This window comes from Dryobates pubescens, chromosome 31, assembly GCF_014839835.1.
Source record: "Dryobates pubescens isolate bDryPub1 chromosome 31, bDryPub1.pri, whole genome shotgun sequence".
NCBI classification, from domain to species: domain Eukaryota; kingdom Metazoa; phylum Chordata; class Aves; order Piciformes; family Picidae; genus Dryobates; species Dryobates pubescens.
The window spans coordinates 9,268,942-9,287,273 of NC_071642.1; the positions used below are offsets into that span (position 1 = coordinate 9,268,942).

Here is an 18,332-nt window from a genome sequence, read left to right on the forward strand (position 1 = left end):
GCCCCCTCCCCCCGCAGGCTCCCCCACGGCAGGTTGGCAGTGCCACCACACTGTGTCCTTTGTTCCCTGGCGCCAGCCACCCGCCTGGCACCGCTCCCCCCGCGCCGTGGCACGGCATCACGTGGCCCTACTAGCAGCCCCACTGTGTGCCCGACTCGTGTCCCCCCGTGTCTCCACTCGTGACCCCCCGTGTCCCCACTCATGTCCTCCCCATGTCTGTGTCCCTACTCATGTGTCCCCTGTGTGTGTCCTCACTCGTGACCCCCCGTGTCCCCAATTGTCACCTGCCCCCACTCATGTCCTCCCCATGTGTGTCCCCTCCACGTGTCCCCACTCATGACCCCCCGTGTCCCCATGTGTGTCCCCAATTGTCACCTGTCCCCACTCGTGTCCTCCCCATGTGTCCCCTCCATGTGTCCCCACTCATGACCTCCCGTGTCCCCATGTGTGTCCCCACTTGTCACCTCTGTCCCCACTCGTGTCCTCCCCATGTGCATCCCCACCCGTGTCCCCCCTCCCCCGTGCCCCCCACTCATGTCCCTCCCGAGTCCTCTCCCCCCTCCCGCTCCCCTCCCCACGTCCCCACTCGTGTCTGGCACTCAGTCTGCTCAGCGGTCTCGGGGCTGTATTGCCGGGGGGTGCCCGGGGGGGTGCCCGGGGGGGTGCCCGGGGGGTGCCTATGTGGGGATGGCTCCGGTGGCCAGGAGGATGATGAGGAGGAGGAGGATGGCTCCGGCCAGCCCCAGCGCCGCCAGCAGCTTCACGTTGCGCCACCAGTAGCGGCGAGAGACCTTCTGCGACGTCGTCTTGAAGTGCTCCGACTGCAGGGCACAGGGCCTGACACCGCGGGCACCCCCCCCGCCGTGGCCACCCTGTGGGCACACCCCCCCCGCCACCCCGGGGCTGACCCCTGCCACCCACAGGACATCAATTGTGACTGCAGGGACCCCCAGGGACCCCCACTGCCATCCCGGGGACCCCCAGTGCCACCCTGGGGACCCCCAGTGCCACCCTGGGCAACCCCACTGCCACCCCAGGGACCCCCAGTGCCACCCCGGGGACACCCACTGCCATCCCGGGGACCCCCACTGCCACCCTGGGGACCCCCAGTGCCACCCTGGGCAACCCCACTGCCACCCCAGGGACACCCACTGCCATCCCAGGGACCCCCAGTGCCACCCCGGGGACCCCCACTGCCACCCTGGGCAACCCCACTGCCATCCCAGGGACCCCCACTGCCACCCTGAGGACACCCAGTGCCACCCCGGGGACCCCCAGTGCCACCCTGGGCAACCCCACTGCCACCCTGGGCACTCCCACTGCCACCCCAGGCACCCCCACTGCCACCCCGGGGACCCCTTGCTGCCACCTTTGTGCCCCATGCCCCTGCTCCCAGTGCCCAACTGGATCCCCTTGGGCACTCTGTGTCCCCCCCATGTCTGCCCCCACAGGGTCTCAGTACCAGCCTGAGGGGACCTGGTGCCACCCTAGGTGCCCGCAGTGCTGGAGCCCCTTGGGGATGCTGTGCCCACCCTGGGAGCTGGTGCCACCTTGGGGACCCCGTGCCACCTCAGGAGCCCCTGTTCCCACCTCAGTGGCCCTGTGCCCAGCTCAGTGACCCTGAGGAACCTTGGGGACCTTGTGTCCAGCTCGGGAGGACCCTGTGCCACCTTCAGGCCCCTTCCACCACCCCAGCCCTGTGCCCTCCTTGGGGACCCTGTGCCACCTTCAGGACCCTTCCACCACCCCAGCCCTGTGCCCTCCTTGGGGATCCTGTGCCACCTTCAGGACCCTTCCACCACCCCAGCCCTGTGCCCTCCTTGGGGACCCTGTGCCACCTTCAGGCCCCTTCCACCACCCCAGCCCTGTGCCCTCCTTGGGGACCCTGTGCCACCTTCAGGCCCCTTCCACCACCCCAGCCCTGTGCCCTCCTTGGGGACCCTGTGCCACCTTCAGGCCCCTTCCACCACCCCAGCCCTGTGCCCTCCTTGGGGACCCTGTGCCACTCTCAGGGCTTTTTGCCCCCTCAAGAACTCCAAGGCCCACGTCAGGGACCCTGTGCCCGCCCTGAGGACCTTGCATCTACCTTGTAGGCCTTATGCCCCACTCGGGGTCCTTGTGCCCACCTGGGGACTCTGTACCCACCTCAAAGACCCTGAGCCAGCTTGGGGACCTTGTGCCGCCTCAGGAACCCTCTGCCCACCTTAAGGACCTTGTGCCACCTCAGGAACCCTGTGCCCACTTTAGGGACCTTGTGCCACCTCAGGAGCCCTGTGCCCACCTTAGGGACCTTGTGCCACCTCAGGAACCCTGTGCCCACTTTAGGGAACTTGTGCCACCTCAGGAGCCCTGTGCCCACCTTAGGGACCTTGTGCCACCTCAGGAGCCCTGTGCCCACCTTAGGGACCTGTGTTCACCTCAGGAACCCTGTGCCCACCTTAGGGACCTTGTGCCACCTCAGGAACCCTGTGCCCACCTTAGGGACCTGCGTTCACCTCAGGAGCCCTGTGCCCACCTTAGGGACCTTGTGCCACCTCAGGAACCCTCTGCCCACCTTAGGGACCTGTGTTCACCTCAGGAGCCCTCTGCCCACTTTAGGGAACTTGTGCCACCTCAGGAACCCTGTGCCCACCTTAGGGACCTGCGTTCACCTCAGGAACCCTCTGCCCACCTTAGGGACCTTGTGCTGCCTCAGGAGCCCTGTGCCCACCTTAGAGACCTGCGTTCACCTCAGGAGCCCTCTGCCCACCTCAGGGACCTTGTGCCACCTCAAGAGCCCTCTGCCCACCTCAGGGACCTTGTGCCACCTCAAGAGCCCTCTGCCCAGCTTGGAAACCCTGTGCCCAGCCCGGAGCCCCTGCGCTCCCTGCCAGCGCCCACGCCGGTGCCCGCACCGTGGCCTCCAGGTCCTGGCTCTTGCTGTGGAGCTGCTCCAGGTTCTCTCCCCGTGCCAGGATCCTCTCCACGTTCTGGGTCATGATGGTCTTGACGCCCTCCACCTCGCGCTGCAGCTCCTGCACGCGCCCGCCGCCCGCCGTGCCCGCCGTGCCCGCCTGCCGCCACCGCGCAGGCCTCACGCCGGGCACCCGCTGGCACCCCGCGCCCACCCAGCACCTTCCACCGCCCCAGCCAGGCCCTGGCGTCCCTCAAGCACGTCCTGTGTGCTTTAGGGGCAGCCTCACGTAGGCTTCTGGCGCCTTCCTGGCACCCCGGGCACCCCCCAGCACCCTGTTAGGCACACCTTGGGCATCCCTAAGGTACCACCCAGGCACCCCATGGGCACCCCATATGCACCCCTGAGCACCCCCATATGAACCTCTGAGTACCCCATGGGCACCCCATATGCACCCCTGAGCACCCCCATATGAACCTCTGAGTACCCCATGGGCACCCTGGGCACGACCCAGCACCCTACAGGCACACCCTGGGCATCCCTAAGGCAGCACTCAAGCACCCCTGAGCACCCCATGGGCGCCCAATCTACACCCCAGGCACCCTGGGCACCCCTGAGGTACCACCCAAGCACCCCCCAGGCACCCCATGCCCCCCCCAAGCATCACCCTGTATGATGCCAGGGCACTTCTCCAAGCACCCCATGGGCACCCAGGGTACACCCTGGCCACCCCACAGCCAGCTGCCAGGCACCTCGGGGGCACCCCCAGCACCCTATGGTACCCCTGGGTGCCCCCCAGCACCTGCCGGGCACCACACAGCCACCTCCTCAGGCACCCTATGGGCACCCCAGAAGTACCCCACAGGCACCCCAAGACCCCATGGGCACCCCACACCCATCCATGGGCACTACAGACCCCCATGGGCACCCCACAGGTGCCCCATATGTACCCCAGACCCCCATGGGCACCCCATAGGCACCCCACAGGTGCCCCATATGTACCCCGGACCCCCACGGGCACCCCACAGGTGCCCCATATGTACCCCAGACCCCCATGGGCACCCCATAGGCACCCCACAGGTGCCCCATATGTACCCCAGACCCCCATGGGCACCCCACGGGCACCCCACAGGTGCCCCATATGTACCCCGGACCCCCATGGGCACCCCACAGGTGCCCCATATGTACCCCGGACCCCCATAGGCACCCCACAGGTGCCCCATATGTACCCCAGCCCCCCAGGGGCACCCCACGGGCACTCCGGGCACTCCCTCAAGCGCCCCCCGGGACGCCCCCCCGAGCCGCACCATGTCCGCTGCCGGTGCCGGTCCCGTCCCGTTCCGCTGCCGGCTCCCGCGGCCGCCTCTGACCCCACCCCGCTCGGAGCTTCCGGGAGCGGCGGCGGCGGGGCCGGGGGGCGCGGCGGGGCCGGGGGTGGGGTCAGGGCAGAGGTCACGGCGGGGTCAGAGGGGCCGGGGGGGGGGGGGAGGGGAGGGCAGGAGGTGCCCGGGGCCCGGGGGGGCATCGCGGGACCCCCGCGCGCGCCGTGACGTGGCGTGACGTCACGGGGGAGGGGGCGGCGCCGTGGCGATGGCGGCGGCGGCGGCGGCGGCGGCGGGTAACGGAGCGGGGGGGACCGGGGGAGGGGGACCGGAGTTTGGGGGGACAGGGAGCGGCGGGAGAAACGGAGCGGGAGGCTTAACGGAGAGGGGGGAGGGGGCGGGGGGAATGGGGGGACGGAGGGGGCTACGGGGACGGGGGGGCTACAGCGGGAGGAGGTTAACGGAGGGGCGAGGGGCGGTGGGGCTCGTGGGGGTTAACGGAGCTGGGGGCACCCGGCGGGGGGGGCTCGGTGCCTCCTGACTCCTGGTCCCGCCGCAGGCCCGGCGCGGCGGAGGCGACCGGAGCGGGGGGAGGCGGCGGAGGATCAGACCCCTCCGGACCCCTCTCCCGGCACCAAGGACCCCGATACCGGCAGCAGCCTGGCCCGGCGGCTGCTGGGCTTCGAGCTGCGGGACCTGACGCGGTGGCACCGCTTCGTCCGCCTGCTGCACCGGCCCGTGGACCCCGCCGCGCTCGGCGCCTTCCGGGCGGCTTTCGGTGCGGGCCAGCGGAGGGACCGGGGGGACCCCCGAGGGACCCGAGCCTGGGGGACAGGGGAGACCGGGGACCCGGGAGGGACCCGAGCCTGGGGGACACGGGAGGGACCGGGGGACCCGGGAGGGACCCGAGCCTGGGGGACACGGGAGGGACCCGAGCCTGGGGGACACGGGAGGGACCGGGGACACGGGAGGGACCGGGGGACCCGGGAGGGACCCGAGCCTGGGGGACAGGGGAGGGACCGGGGGACCAGGAGGGACCGGAGTGACTTCGGTGAATGGGGACCGAGGGGACTGGAGCCTGGGGGTCCGCGGGAGGCACCTGCGGCGGGGGGCACCGGCGGCTGGGCGCCTTCGGAAGGGGGCAGCTGGGGGGGACACAGAGACGGAGCCGCCGGGGGGGCTTTGGTGAGCGGACAGGAGCTGGGCTCCCGGGGGGGCCTGGGGAGCCGGGGGGCTCTGGGGCAAATAGAGGGGTCCGGGGGAGCCCCGGGGGCTGGGCGGCACTGAGGGGGCTTGGAGGGCTCTTGGTGAAGGGAGTGCCAAGGACGCTGGGGGGGGTCAGAGGTGTCTGGGGACTGGGGGGAGCCAGCTGGCATTTGGGGGGAGGGTACCCAGGGGGGGCTCAGGTACCGGGAGGGAGGGTCTCAAGGGCTCAGGGGTGGGACCCAGGTGCCAGGGGGGCCCCAGGCTGGGGCACATCAGCCCTGGGCAAAGGTCCTGGCAGTGCTTTGGTGGCCAGGGGTCAGTGCCCGTCCGGGTGCCCCCGGGGCCTGGCTGGCTCTGCCGGGGGGCTGCTGCCGGGTCCCTGACCCCCGGTCCGTGTGCCCCCCGTGCCGCCAGGGCTGCTGATGGCCCTGGACGTGCCCCAGGAGCGGGGCCTGGGGCACCTGGACCAGCGGTACCTGGACGGGCTGGATGTGTGCCGCTTCCCCCTGCTGCCCTTCCTGCAGCCCCTGCCCCTCGACTGGATGTACCTGCTCTATGCCATCATGTTCCTGGGTACCGGCACCGCGGGCACCGGCGCTGGGATGGGCCAGGGAGGCTGGGGGTGGGCACTGGGGTGGGCACAGGGGTGGGCACTGGCACTGGGATGAGGGATGGGCACTGGGGTGGGCACTGAGGTGGGGACTGGCACTGGGGTGAGGGCTGGACACTGGGGTGGGCACTGAGGTGGGGACTGGCACTGGCATGAGGGCTGGACACTGGGGTGGGCACTGAGGTGGGGACTGGCACTGGGATGAGGGCTGGACACTGGGGTGGGCACTGAGGTGGGGACTGGCACTGGCATGAGGGCTGGACACTGGGGTGGGCACTGAGGTGGGGACTGGCACTGGGATGAGGGCTGGACACTGGGGTGGGCACTGAGGTGGGGACTGGCACTGGCATGAGGGCTGGACACTGGGGTGGGCACTGAGGTGGGGACTGGCACTGGGATGAGGGCTGGACACTGGGGTGGGCACTGAGGTGGGGACTGGCACTGGGATGAGGGCTGGACACTGGGGTGGGCACTGAGGGGACTGGCACTGGCATGAGGGCTGGACACTGGGGTGGGCACTGAGGTGGGGACTGGCACTGGGATGAGGGCTGGACACTGGGGTGGGCACTGAGGTGGGGACTGGCACTGGCATGAGGGCTGGACACTGGGGTGGGCACTGAGGTGGGGACTGGCACTGGGATGAGGGATGGGCACTGTGGTGGGCACTGAGGTGGGGACTGGCACTGGGATGAGGGCTGGGCACTGGGTGAAGGGCTGGGATGGGCACTGGAACTGGCATAGACACAAGTTCTATAACGAGGGGCTGGGATGGGCATGGGAAGTGGGGTTGGCACTGGGGTGATACCACAGTGGCAGAGGGGCGTGGACACTGAGGTGGGCACTGGGAGGTGGGGGAACAAATCCCACGGTGGGGATGGGCACCAGGAAGAGCTGGGATGGGCATGGGGACAGGGTGGGGACTGGCAGCAGGAGGGAGGCTGAGGAGGGCTGAGGCTGGGGCCAGGCCCAGGGACACTGCGGTGCCCGCAGGGGCGCTGGGCATCATGGCTGGGTTCTGCTACCGCCTGAGCTGTGTGGCGTTCCTGGTACCCTACTGGTACCTGCTGCTGCTGGACAAGACCTCCTGGAACAACCACTCCTACCTCTATGGGCTGTTGGCATTCCAGCTGGCACTGATGGGCGCCGACCGCTACGGGTGGGCACCGCTGCCCCCTCGCGCCCAGGGCGCCCTGCAGCGGCACAGGGTGGTCCTGCCTGGCACAGGGTCCTGCAGGGCACCAAGGTCACTGTGGTGTGGGGTCACTCATAGGGTGGCACAGGCCCTGGTGTGCCCCACTGCACCGGGGGCACCACAGTCATCAGCGGTACCCCTGTGCTTCCTGAGGCACCCAGGGTGAATGGGTGGCACTGGGCATTTGGGGTGGCACAGGGTCCTGCACCAAGGTCAGCATGGTGCTGGGTCACCTACCCTCGATGTCCTCCATGGGGTGGCACAAGCTCTGGTGCCCCAATGGCACTGGGTCCGCCATGACCACTGGCAGCTCTCTGCTCCCCAGGGCACCCTCGGGTGCTGCCAGGGCACCCTCGGGTGCTGCCAGGGTACCCTTGGGCACAGGATGTCCCTGGGGATCCCGGGTGGCACAGGGCCTTGCAGGGCACCAAGGTCACTGTGGTGTTGAGGCCCCCGCAAGGTGGCACAGGCTCTGGTGTCCCCTGTGGCACTGCATGCCCATGGGGTGGCACAGAGAGCCTCCCCTGCACAGGGGTGCCCATGGCTGTGTGCCCGGGGAGGTGGCACAGCGCTTGGTGTCCCCATGGGAATGCACAGCCCCCGGTGCCCCCAGGGCAGCAGCACCACCTGACTGTGGGTGCCCTGGGGGTGACAGAGGCCTTGGGGTCCCTGCTGGCACCAGGGTACCCATGAGGTGGCAGAGACCCTGCTGTCCCTGCTGGCACCAGGGTGCCCACGGTGCCATGTTCCCGGGGGGGTTGTCCCCTGGCATGCCCCCTGGCACTGCTGGCAGTGTCACTCTGTGTCCCCTGGCTTTCCCTGTGTCCCTAAGGAGTGCTGGCACCTGTGCCCCGTGGCAGGGGATGGCACCGTGCCAACCTGCTCTGCCCCCCACAGCTCCCTGGACGGCCTCCTGCGGCCCCACAAGCGCAATGCCCACGTCCCGCTCTGGAACTACACCCTGCTGCGTGCCCAGGTGGGTGCCCAGCCCCTTGGGGCGCCCCTGGCACCCGCCCCGGCTGCCCCCGGGGCCGCCTCTCACCCCTGGCACCCCTCTGCCACCCCTCCCCAAGGTCTTCATCGTTTACTTCATCGCGGGGCTGAAGAAGCTGGACGCAGACTGGGTGGGAGGGCACTCGATGGGCAGCCTGGCACGGCACTGGCTCTTTGCCCCCTTCAGGTGAGGGCAGGGCGAGGAGCAGGAAGGTGATTGGGGCAGGGGGAGGGGGAGGAAGGTGAGAGGGAGGAGGAGGAGGAGGAAGGTGATTGGGGCAGGGGAAGGGGGAGGAAGGTGAGAGGGGGAGGAGGAGGAGGAAGGTGAGAGGGGGAGGAGGAGGAGGAAGGTGAGAGGGGCAGGGGAAGGGGGAGGAAGGTGATTGGGGCAGGGGGAGGAGGAGGAGGAGGAGGAGGAAGGTGAGAGGGGGAGGAGGAGGAGGAAGGTGATTGGGGCAGGGGGGAGGAGGAAGGTGATTGGGGCAGGAGGAGGGGGAAGAGGAGGGTTCTAGGGAGGGTTGGGGTGAGGATGAGGAAGGTGATGGAGGTGCCAGGGTGGGGAGGAAGAGTGATAAGGGATAGGGAGAGGATGAGGAGAGGGTGATGGAGCTGGGGTGAGGGTGAGGTCAGTATGAGGGTGAGGAAGAAGTGGAGGTGCCAGGGTGGGGAGGAAGACTGACAAGGGAGAAGGGGCTGAGGATGAGGAGGGTGATGGAGGTGCCAGGGTGAGGGTGAGGAAGATGATGGAGGTGCCAGGGTGAAGATGAAGATTGTAACAAGGGCTAGGGTGAGGATGAGGGTGAAGAGGTCAAGGTGAGGATGAGGAAGGTGGAAGTGGGGACAAAGCCAGGGGTGAAGATGAGGATGGTCAGGGGGTGCCAGGAGGAGGAGGGTGAGAGGGGCAGGGTGAGGAGAACAACAGCAATGGGGGGTGCCAGGGTGACGCTGGGGGAGTGCCAGGGTGAGGCTGGGGGGTGACAGGGTGAGGCTGGGGGGTGACAGGGGGTGGCAGGGTGAGGCTGGGGGATGACAGGGTGAGGCTGGGGGCTGGCAGGCTGATGCCAGGCGGTGCCCACAGGCTGGTGCTGTCGGAGGAGCTGACCAGCAGGCTGGTGGTGCACGGGGGGGGGCTGGTGCTCGACCTCTCCGCTGGCTTCCTGCTCTTCTTCGATGCCAGCCGGCCCCTGGCACTGCTCTTCGTCACCTACTTCCACTGCATGAACTCGCAGCTCTTCAGCATCGGTGAGTGCCCGGGGGGGGCACGGGCACAGGCACCTGGGCACCCCCACAGCCAGGGCAGGGGCACCTGGGCACACCCAGAGCCAGGGCAGGGGCACCCTTCCAACTGCCCCAGAGCACCCAGGGCAGGGGCACCTGGGCACACCCAGAGCACCCTAAGACCCTGAGGCAGGGGCACCCGGGCACCCTTCAAGACGCCCTCATCCAGGGCAGGGGCACCTGGGCACCCCTAAGGTGCCCTCAGCCAGGTCTGGGGCACCTGGGCACCCCCCAGCTCAGCCCCACCGTGGGCACGGGCAGCTGGGGGTGCCCCAGGAGGTGCCTAAGCGGTGCCCCCCGCAGGGATGTTCTCCTACACCATGCTGGCCACCAATGGCCTCTTCTGCCACCCGAGCTGGCCACGGCGGCTCTGTGCCCGCTGCCCGCCCTGGCTGCAGCGGCTGCTGCCCAGCGCCCGCCCGCCCCGCGCCAGCCCCGACTGCCACTACGGAGGGCACCGGGGGGCAGCTGCCAGCCTTCGGCCTCGCCAGCACCTGGCTGCCGCCTTCACCGTCCTCTACATCCTGGAGCAGCTCTTCCTGCCCTACTCACACTTCATCACCCTGGTGAGGGCACGGCCGGGGGGGCACTGCTGGGGGGGCAATTCCAGGGGGCGCTGCCAGGGTGGCACTGCCAGGGGGGCGCTGCCAGGGTGGCACTGCCAGGGGGCGCTGCAGGGGAGCAGGAGTTTGGGGTATGAGAGGCAATGAGAGGGTCCATGAGAGGGGGTTGAGGGGATGTGAGTGGCATGAGGACATTTGGGGGGGGGGCATTTGGGGGCATGGGGATATTGGGGGGGCATGAAGGGCATTTGGGGGCATTTTTGGTGGCATGAGGATATGGGGAGGGCATTTTGGGGGGCATGGGGATATTGGGGGGGCATTGGGGCAATTTTGGGGATGTTTGAGGGATTTTTTTTGTGTGCCCTGGGGCCATTTGGGGGGGGGCATGAGGGGCATTTTGGGGGCACTTTTGATGGCATGGGGGCATTTTGGGGGAAATGGGAGCGATTTGAGGGCCAGGAGGGGCATTTGGGGGGCATTTTGGGGGCATGGGGACATTTTTGGGGCCACAGAGGGGGTGAAAGGAGCCTGCTGAGGGAGGGCAGAGGGGGATGTGGTTGGGGCAGTGCTGGGGGGGGACAGCCCCAGGGGCTGGAGGGGGCATTGCCATGGCAGGGGAGAGCTCACCTGGAGCGAAGGAGGTCACAGGGTGGTGGCCATTGGAAGGGATCTCTGGAGGGACCTCTGAAAGGATCTCTGGAGGGACCTAAGAGCCCTCTGAGGGGATCGCTGGAGGGACCTCAGGATCCTTGCGAAGAGAATTCTGCAGGGGCCTCTGCAGGGATTGCTGAGGTGACCTCAAGATGCCTCTGAGGTGACCTTTAAAGGGACCTCTGGAAGGACCTCAAGCTCCTTCTGAGGTGACCTCTGGAAGGATCTCTAAAGGGACCTCCAGGTCCTGATGAAAGGAGCTCTGAAGGGATCTAAGATCCCCCTGAGGTGCCCTCTGAAGGGACTTCAAGATCCCTCTCAGGTGACCTCTGAAGGATCCTCTGAAGGGACCTCAAGATCCTTCTGAGATGACTTCTGAAGGCACCTAAGATCCCTCTGAAGGGATCTCTAAAGGGACCTAAGATCCCTCTGTGGTGACCTGTGAAGGGACCTTAAGATCACTCTGAGTTGACCTCTGAAGGGACTTCAAGATCCCTCTCAGGTGACCTCTGAAGGGATCTCTGAAGGGATCTCTGAAGGGACCTCAAGATCCTTCTGAGGAGACCTCTGAAAGGACTTTTAAGATCCCTCTGAGGTGATCTCTGAAGTGATCTCTGAAGGCATCTCTGATGGAACCTCAAGATCCCTCTGAAGGGATGTCTGAAAGGATCTCTAAAGGGACCTCAAGATCCTTCTGAGGTGACTTCTGAAGGCACTTAAGATCTCTCTGAAGGGATCTCTAAAGGGACCTAAGATCCCTCTGAGGTGACCTGTGAAGGAACCTTAAGATCCCTCTGAGTTGACCTCTGAAGGGACTTCAAGATCCCTCTCAGGTGACCTCTGAAGGATCCTCTAAAGGGACCTCTGAAGGGACCTCAAGATCCTTCTGGGGAGACCTCTGAAAGGACCTTAAGATCCCTCTGAGGTGATCTCTGAAGGGATCTCCGAAGGGATTTCTGAAGGGATCTCTGAAGGGACCTCAAGATTCTTCTGAGGTGACCTCTGAAGGGACCTCAGTATCCCTCTGAGTTGACCTCTGAAAGGACCTCAAGATCCTCCTGAAGGGACCTCTGAACCTGCTGGAGCCCACAGCAGGCTCCCAGCCCCTCCCCTCCTTCCCCATGCTGGCAGTGGTGCCCCCCCAGGGCTGTCCCCTGCCATCCCCTGGTGCCACCTCCCCTTCTGCAGGGCTACAACAACTGGACCAATGGCCTCTATGGCTACTCCTGGGACATGATGGTCCACTCCAGGTTCCACCAGCACGTCAAGATCACCTACAAGGATGGGCTGACAGGGGAGGTTGGCTATCTGAAACCAGGGGTGAGTGGGGACACAGCTTGGGGGAGCCTCTGGGGGTGGGGGAGAAGCTGGGCAAGAGCCAGCAATGGGCACTGGCAGCCCAGAAGATGGCAACCAGTGCCCACTGCCAGAGGGTGGAGAGAGGGGATCCTTCCCCCCTGCTCTGGGGGGACCCCACCTGCAGCACTGCCTCCAGTTCTGGGACCCCCAGCACAAGAAGGACCTAGAGAGGGTCCAGAGGAGGCCACCAAGGTGATCAGAGGCTGCAGAACCTCCCCTGTGGGGACAGGCTGGGAGAGATGGGGCTGTGCAGCCTGGAGAAGAGAAGGCTCCAGGGAGAGCTCAGAGCTGGGGAGGGACTGACCTCAAGGAGCTGCAGGGACAGGAGCAGGGGAAGTGGTTTGAGGTTAGAGCAGAGCAGAGTGAGCTTGGATGTGAGGAGCAAGTTGTGCAGCAGGACAGTGGGGAGACACTGGGACAGGCTGCCAGGAAGGTGGTTGAGGCTCCATCCCTGGAGATATTTAAGGTGAGGCTGGACAGGGCTCTGGGCAGCCTGATCTGGTGGAGGAAGTCCCTGCTGAGAGCAGGGGGTTGGGCTGGATGAGCTCTGGAGGTCCCTTCCAGCCCAGGCCAGGATTGAGTGGCTCATGAAGCTCAACAAGGCCAAGGGCAAGGTCCTGCAGCTGGGTCAGGGCAATCCCAGGCACTGCTACAGGCTGGGCAGGGACTGGCTGGAGAGCAGCCCTGGAGAAAAGGCCTTGGGGATGCTGGGGGAGAAGCTCAGCAGGAGCCAGCAGCGCAGAGAGCCAAGCAGAGCCTGGGCTGCAGCAGGAGAAGTGTGGCCAGCAGGGCAGGGAGGGGATTCTGCCCCTCTGCTCCACTCTGCTGAGACCACAGCTGGAGCTCTGGGGCCGGCTCTGGAGCCTCTGTGCCAGGAAGGCTCTGGAGGGGCTGGAAGGTGTCCAGAGAAGGGCCACGAGGAGGAGCAGAGGGCTGGAGCTGCTCTGCTGTGAGCACAGACTGAGGGAGTTGGGGTTGTGCAGGCTGGAGAGGAGAAGGCTCCCAGGAGACCTCATTGTGGCCTTCAGTGTCTGCAGGAAAGCTGGGGAGGGACTTTTGAGGGTGTCAGGGAGGGACAGGACTGGGGGGGATGGAGCAAAACTAGAAATGGGGAGATTCAGATTGGGTGTCAGGAAGAAGTTGTTCCCCATGAGACTTTCCAGCCCCCCTGGATGCATTGCTGTGTGCCCTGCCCTGGCAGGGGGTTGGACTGGATGCTCTCTGGAGCTGCTTTCCAACCTCTAATGCTCTGTGATACCCGGGGCGGGGCGGGGCTGTGCTGCCATCCAGGCAGAGCTGGGGGGGAGCAGAACCTCAGGAGGTTGAATTAAGGAGCAGGGCAGGGTCCTGCCCGCGGGGAGGGCGCAGCGGCGGCGGCGGGGCGGGCTCGGCGGGGCGGGCTCGGCGGGGCGGGCTCGGCGGGGCGGGCTCAGCGGGGCGGGCTCGGCGGGGCGGGCTCGGCGGCGGCAGCGGGGCGGGCTCAGCGGGGCGGGCTCAGCGGGGCGGGCTCGGCGGGGCGGGCTCGGCGGGGCGGGCGCGGCGGCGGCGGGGCGGGCTCGGTGGGGCGGGCGCGGCGGCGGCAGCGGGGCGGGCGCGGCGGGGAGGGCGCAGCGGCGGCGGCGGGGCGGGCTCGGCGGGGCGGGCGCGGCGGCGGCAGCGGGGCGGGCTCGGCGGGGCGGGCGCGGCGGCAGCGGGGCGGTGCTGTGCCCGCAGGTGTTCACGCAGAGCCGGCGCTGGAAGGACCACGCGGATATGCTGAAGCAGTACTCGGCCTGCCTCAGCCTGCTCCTGCCCCGCTACAACGTCAGCAGCCCCCAGCTCTACTTCGACATCTGGGTCTCCATCAACGACCGCTTCCAGCAGAGGTCTGGGGCCGCCCGGGGGGCGAGACCCCGGGCTGGGGGGGCACAGAGAGGCGCTGAGGGGTTGGCTTCACAGGGTGGTGGTCATCTGGTAGAAGTTTGGGGGGACCCATAGTTTGGGGACACACACAGAGGGGTGTTGATAGGTTGGCTTCAAAGGGTGATGGCCAACTAGTAGAGGTTGGGGGGGACCTATAGTTTGGGGGGACACACAGAGAGGTGCTGAGGGGTTGGCTTCAAAAGGTGGTGACCATCTAGTAGAGGTTTGGGGACACACAATTTAGGGGGACACAGGTGCTGACGGTGTGTCCCTGTGGGCTGGTGACCTTCCAGCAGAGGTTTAGGGGGACCCACAGGTTGGAGGACACACAGAGAGGTGCTGAGGGGTTGGCTTCAATGGGTGGTGGTCATCTGGTAGAGGTTGGGGGGACACACGGCTTGGGGGACACACAGGGAGGTGCTGAGGGTGACCCTCAAGCAGAGTTTTTGGGGGGGGATGCTTTGGGGGTGCTGAGGAGGGCTGTGGGAGTGTCTCCCCCAGGCTGGAAATTCTCTGGGGAGGGGCCATGGGGTGGTACCCCAGGCTGTGACCCTCAAACACAGGGTTTTTGGGGGCACACTTTGGGGTGCTGAGGAGGTGTCCCCCCCAGGCTGGTGGACCCTCGGGTGGACCTGGTGCGAGCCCCCTGGTCCCCCTGGCGCCCCACGCCCTGGGTGCTGCCCTTGCTGCTGGAGCTGTCCCCCTGGCGCCAGCGGCTGCAGGAGCTGGAGAAGCAGCTGGACAGACACACCGACGCCGTCTTCATCGCCGACTTCCCCGGTACGGCCCCCAGGGACAGCCCCCCGGGGCGGGGAGGGGGCAGGGCTAGGGCTGCGGTGGGGGGAGACCCCAAACTGGTAGGGAGAGCTCAGCTGCAGGGCTGTGCCCTCCAGCTCTGGAACCTCCCTGCCCAGCAGCACAAGAAGGACCAGGAGATGCTGGAGGAGGGGGTCCTGGGGCTGGGGGAGAAGCTGGGCAGGAGCCAGCACCACTTCTGGGCTGCCAGTGCCCATGGCCAGAGGTGGAGAGAGGGGATCCTGCCCTCCTGCTCTAGGGGAACCTCACCTGCAGCACTGCCTCCAGCTCTGGGCCCCCAGCACAAGAAGGACCTGGAGCTGCTGGAGAGGGTCCAGAGGAGGTCACCAAGGTGATCAGAGGCTGCAGAGCCTCTGCTGTGGAGTCAGGCTGGGAGAGTTTAGCCTGGAGAAGGGCTCCAGGGGAACCTCAGAGCAGCCTTGCAGTACCTGAAGGGGCTCCAGGAGAGCTGGGGAGGGACTTTGGACAAGGGCTGGGGGTGCCAGGCTGAGGGACAATGGCTTTGAGCTGGGAGAGGGGAGACTGAGAGTGGAGATGAGAAAGAACTTGTTGAGAGTGAGGGTGGGGAGAGCCTGGCACAGGCTGCCCAGGGAGGCTGTGGCTGCCTCCTGCCTGGAGGTGTTCCAGGCCAGGCTGGCTGAGGCAGTGGGACGTATCCCTGCCCATGGCAGGGGGTTGGAGCTGGCTGAGCTTTGAGCTCCCTTCCAACTCAAACCATTTCATGATTCCATGCCATCAGGAGGAGGTTCTGCACAGTGAGACACTGGAGCAGGCTGCCCAGGGAGGCTCCATCCCTGGGGACATTCAGGCTCAGCCTTGCTGTGTCCCTGGGCAGCATGCTCCAGCTGGAGGTGTCCCTGCTGGGCGCAGAGGGTTGCATGAGGTCACCTTGGAGGATCCATTCCAACTTGATGGCCTCTGTGATCTGCCCCCCTGAGCCCTCCCCCATTCCCAACCCCCTTTAGGACTGCACCTGGAGAACTTTGTGAGCGAGGACCTGGGCAACACCAGCCTGAAGGTGCTGCGTGGGGAGGTGCTGGTGGAGCTGGTGGAGCAGGGGCAGAACCACTCCCTGCGGGAGGGCCAAGGGATGCAGGTGCGGAGCCCGGGGGGCGCTGGGGTGGTCTCCAGGGGGGTGCAGCGCCCGGCTGACCCCCGTGCCCTGCCCAGCTGCCTGCAGGGCAGTACCACAAGGTGCACACCGTGTCGGAGCAGCCCTCCTGCTACATGTACCTCTACGTCAACACCACGGCGCTGGCCCTGGAGCGCAACCTGACCCTGCTGGAGGAGCTGAGGGACAGGGTCCGGAACGGCACCGGTGAGAGCAGGCTGGGGACGGGGGAAAGAGCCACCCCCAAAAAGGTGTGGCCCAGCAGCACAGGGAGGGGATTCTGCCCCCCACCCCTGCTCTGCTCTGCTCAGCCCCCACCTGCAGCACTGCCTCCAGCTCTGGCAGGACGCAGCAATGGGCACTGGCAGCCCAGAGATGGAGACAGGGGATTCTGCCCCCCCACCCCTGCTCTGCTCTGCTCTGCTCAGCCCCCACCTGCAGCACTGCCTCCAGCTCTGGGCCCCCAGCACAAGGATCTGGAGCTGCTGGAGAGGCTCCAGAGGAGGCCACCAAGATGATCAGAGGCTGGAGACCCTTGACTGTGGGGATGGGCTGGGAGAGTTCAGCCTGGAGAAGGCTCCAGGGAGAGCTCAGAGCAACCTTGCAGTACCTGAAGGGCTCCAGGAGAGCTGGGGAGGGACTTTGGATGAGGGCTGGGACAATGGCTTTGAGCTGGGAGAGGGGAAACTGAGACTGGAGATGAGGAAGAAATTGTTGAGTGTGAGGGTGGGGAGAGCCTGGCACAGGCTGCCCAGGGAGGCTGTGGCTGCCTCCTGCCTGGAGGTGTTTCAGGCCAGGCTGGCTGAGGCCCTGAGCAGGCTGTGCTGGTGGGAGGTGTCCCTGCCCAGGGCAGGGGGCTGGAGCTGGCTGAGCTTTGAGCTCCCTTCCAACCCAACCCCACCACGGCCCTCAAACCACAGCCCCCAAGCCTCACCCCAAGCTGCTCCCCACACAGAGAAGGAGCCTCTGCCCCCCGAGCTGAGGCCCATCCTGGGGGAGCCGGTGCCAGCCGGGGTCACCGCGGACCCCCTGGCCTTGGCCTTCCTGCGGCGCCAGCGGCGGCTGGAGGAGCAGAGCCGGCGGCAGGAGGCAGGCCTGGGCCAGCGCCTGCAGCGCTTCCTCACCAAGAAATTCTACCTCTTCCGACGCAGGTCAGCCCCAGAAGCACCTCCCTGCCCCTTCAGCTGCCCCCTGTCCTCCGTTCACCCCCGGGGTCACATTCTTCACCTGTTCTTCTCCTCCTCCTGACCCTGATTATCTTTTTTCCCCCCTCCATTTCATCCCCCACAGTAATTCTTTCCCTGTTCAGTTTCTGGTTTTCTTCCCCAAAGTGCTACTTTTTCCCCTTTCACTTTCCCCTTTCTGCCCCCAAATCTTTCCTCCTTTCTCTCCCCCCCCATCTTTTTTTCCCTTTAATTTTTCCCTTCCCCCCTCCCCCCCCAAAAAATCTTTTCCCTTCTGAATTTTCCTTACCCAAAAGGCATTATTCCCCCAAATTTGCTACTTTTCCCCTTTCATTTTCCCCTTTCTGCCCCCAAATCCCTTTTCCCTTTTAATTTTACCCTCAAAACCCCTTCCCCCTCAATTTTCCCCTTTCTGCCCTAAAACATTCCTTTAGTCCCACCTCCCTTTTTCCCACTTCCCTGTCCCCAAATCCCTTCCCCCTCAACATCCCCCAGCCCCCTTCCCCTCCCTCACTTCCCCAAACCCTTCTCCCTGCAAATCCTTTTCCTCTCAATGTGCCCCCAAGTCCCTTCCCCCCAATCCCCTCTCCACCAATTCCCCCCAAATTCCCTTCCCCCCCTTTAATTCCCCTTCCCCCCCCCAATTCCCTTCCCCCTTAACTCCTTTTCCTTCTTAATTCCCCATTCCCTTTCCCCTCCTCAATCCGTTCCCCCCTGCCCTTAATTCCTTTCCTCCTTAATTCCCTCCACTTCCCTTCCCCTCCCCCCACTGCCCCCCACACTAAATCCCTTTCCCCCAGCTTAACTCCTCCCTCCCACCCCCCCCCTTCTTTAACCTCCCCTCCTGTCCCTGGCAGTGCCCTCATGACTCTGATCTCGCTGCGGAACCTGGCGCTGGGCCGCCCGCCGCTGGCACAGCTGGCACGGGAGGTGGCCTATGCCAACCAGCGTGGCCAGGAGGAGGAAGCAGCAGCAGCTGGGCTGGGGAGCGCTGGGGAAGCCCAAGGGGGTGACCCTGAACTCTAAGACCCCCTACCCACCCCCCCACTTTCCCTTCCCCCCCCCCCCAGCCCCAAACGAGTGCCTTGCAAGCTGGAGGTCGAACCTTGGTTTTATTCGAGTCGGTTTTGGTTGGAATCGGTGAAATCAGAAACAAAAACCCCAAAAGGTAATAAAATCTCCAGAAAAATATTTAAAAAAAAAAAGAAAAAAAGAAAAAAAGAGGAGCAAGCCCCCCCCAAGAGCACCACCC

The 18,332-nt window shown here is 65.9% G+C and overlaps 2 protein-coding genes across 2 annotated transcripts; one reads left to right on the forward strand and one right to left on the reverse strand.

Moving 5' to 3' along the window:
* Positions 1–654: 654 nt before the first annotated feature.
* On the reverse strand, positions 655–4,230 carry VAMP8 (vesicle associated membrane protein 8). Its single transcript, XM_054175066.1, has 3 exons — positions 4,201–4,230; positions 2,895–3,053; positions 655–821 (listed from the first exon to the last, which is right to left on the reverse strand). Exons 1-3 carry the CDS (start codon positions 4,201–4,203, stop codon positions 678–680), a joined length of 306 nt encoding a protein of 101 aa, XP_054031041.1. The 5' UTR covers positions 4,204–4,230; the 3' UTR covers positions 655–677.
* Positions 4,202–18,106, forward strand: GGCX (gamma-glutamyl carboxylase). The gene is made up of 15 exons (XM_054174920.1): positions 4,202–4,332; positions 4,719–4,993; positions 5,836–5,994; positions 7,022–7,187; positions 8,121–8,199; positions 8,297–8,403; positions 9,295–9,458; positions 9,798–10,060; positions 11,897–12,028; positions 13,781–13,932; positions 14,580–14,749; positions 15,751–15,881; positions 15,956–16,103; positions 16,852–17,047; positions 17,938–18,106. The coding sequence occupies exons 1-15, from the start codon at positions 4,202–4,204 to the stop codon at positions 18,104–18,106; spliced, it is 2,442 nt and encodes an 813-aa protein (XP_054030895.1).
* The last annotated feature ends 226 nt before the right edge of the window (positions 18,107–18,332 follow it).

What these genes read in the sequence shown, in the direction of transcription:
- GGCX (XM_054174920.1), top strand. Translation starts at nt 4,202, where the DNA reads ATGTCCGCTGCCGGTGCCGGTCCCGTCCCGTTCCGCTGCCGGCTCCCG. An exon ending in CTATGCCATCATGTTCCTGG is followed by an intron (nt 5,995 to 7,021) that starts GTACCGGCACCG and finishes CGGTGCCCGCAG; the next exon opens with GGGCGCTGGGCATCATGGCT. An exon ending in ACACCCTGCTGCGTGCCCAG is followed by an intron (nt 8,200 to 8,296) that starts GTGGGTGCCCAG and finishes CCCCTCCCCAAG; the next exon opens with GTCTTCATCGTTTACTTCAT.
- VAMP8 (XM_054175066.1), bottom strand. An exon ending in GCCAGGACCTGGAGGCCACG is followed by an intron (nt 822 to 2,894) that starts GTGCGGGCACCG and finishes TGTGCCCTGCAG; the next exon opens with TCGGAGCACTTCAAGACGAC.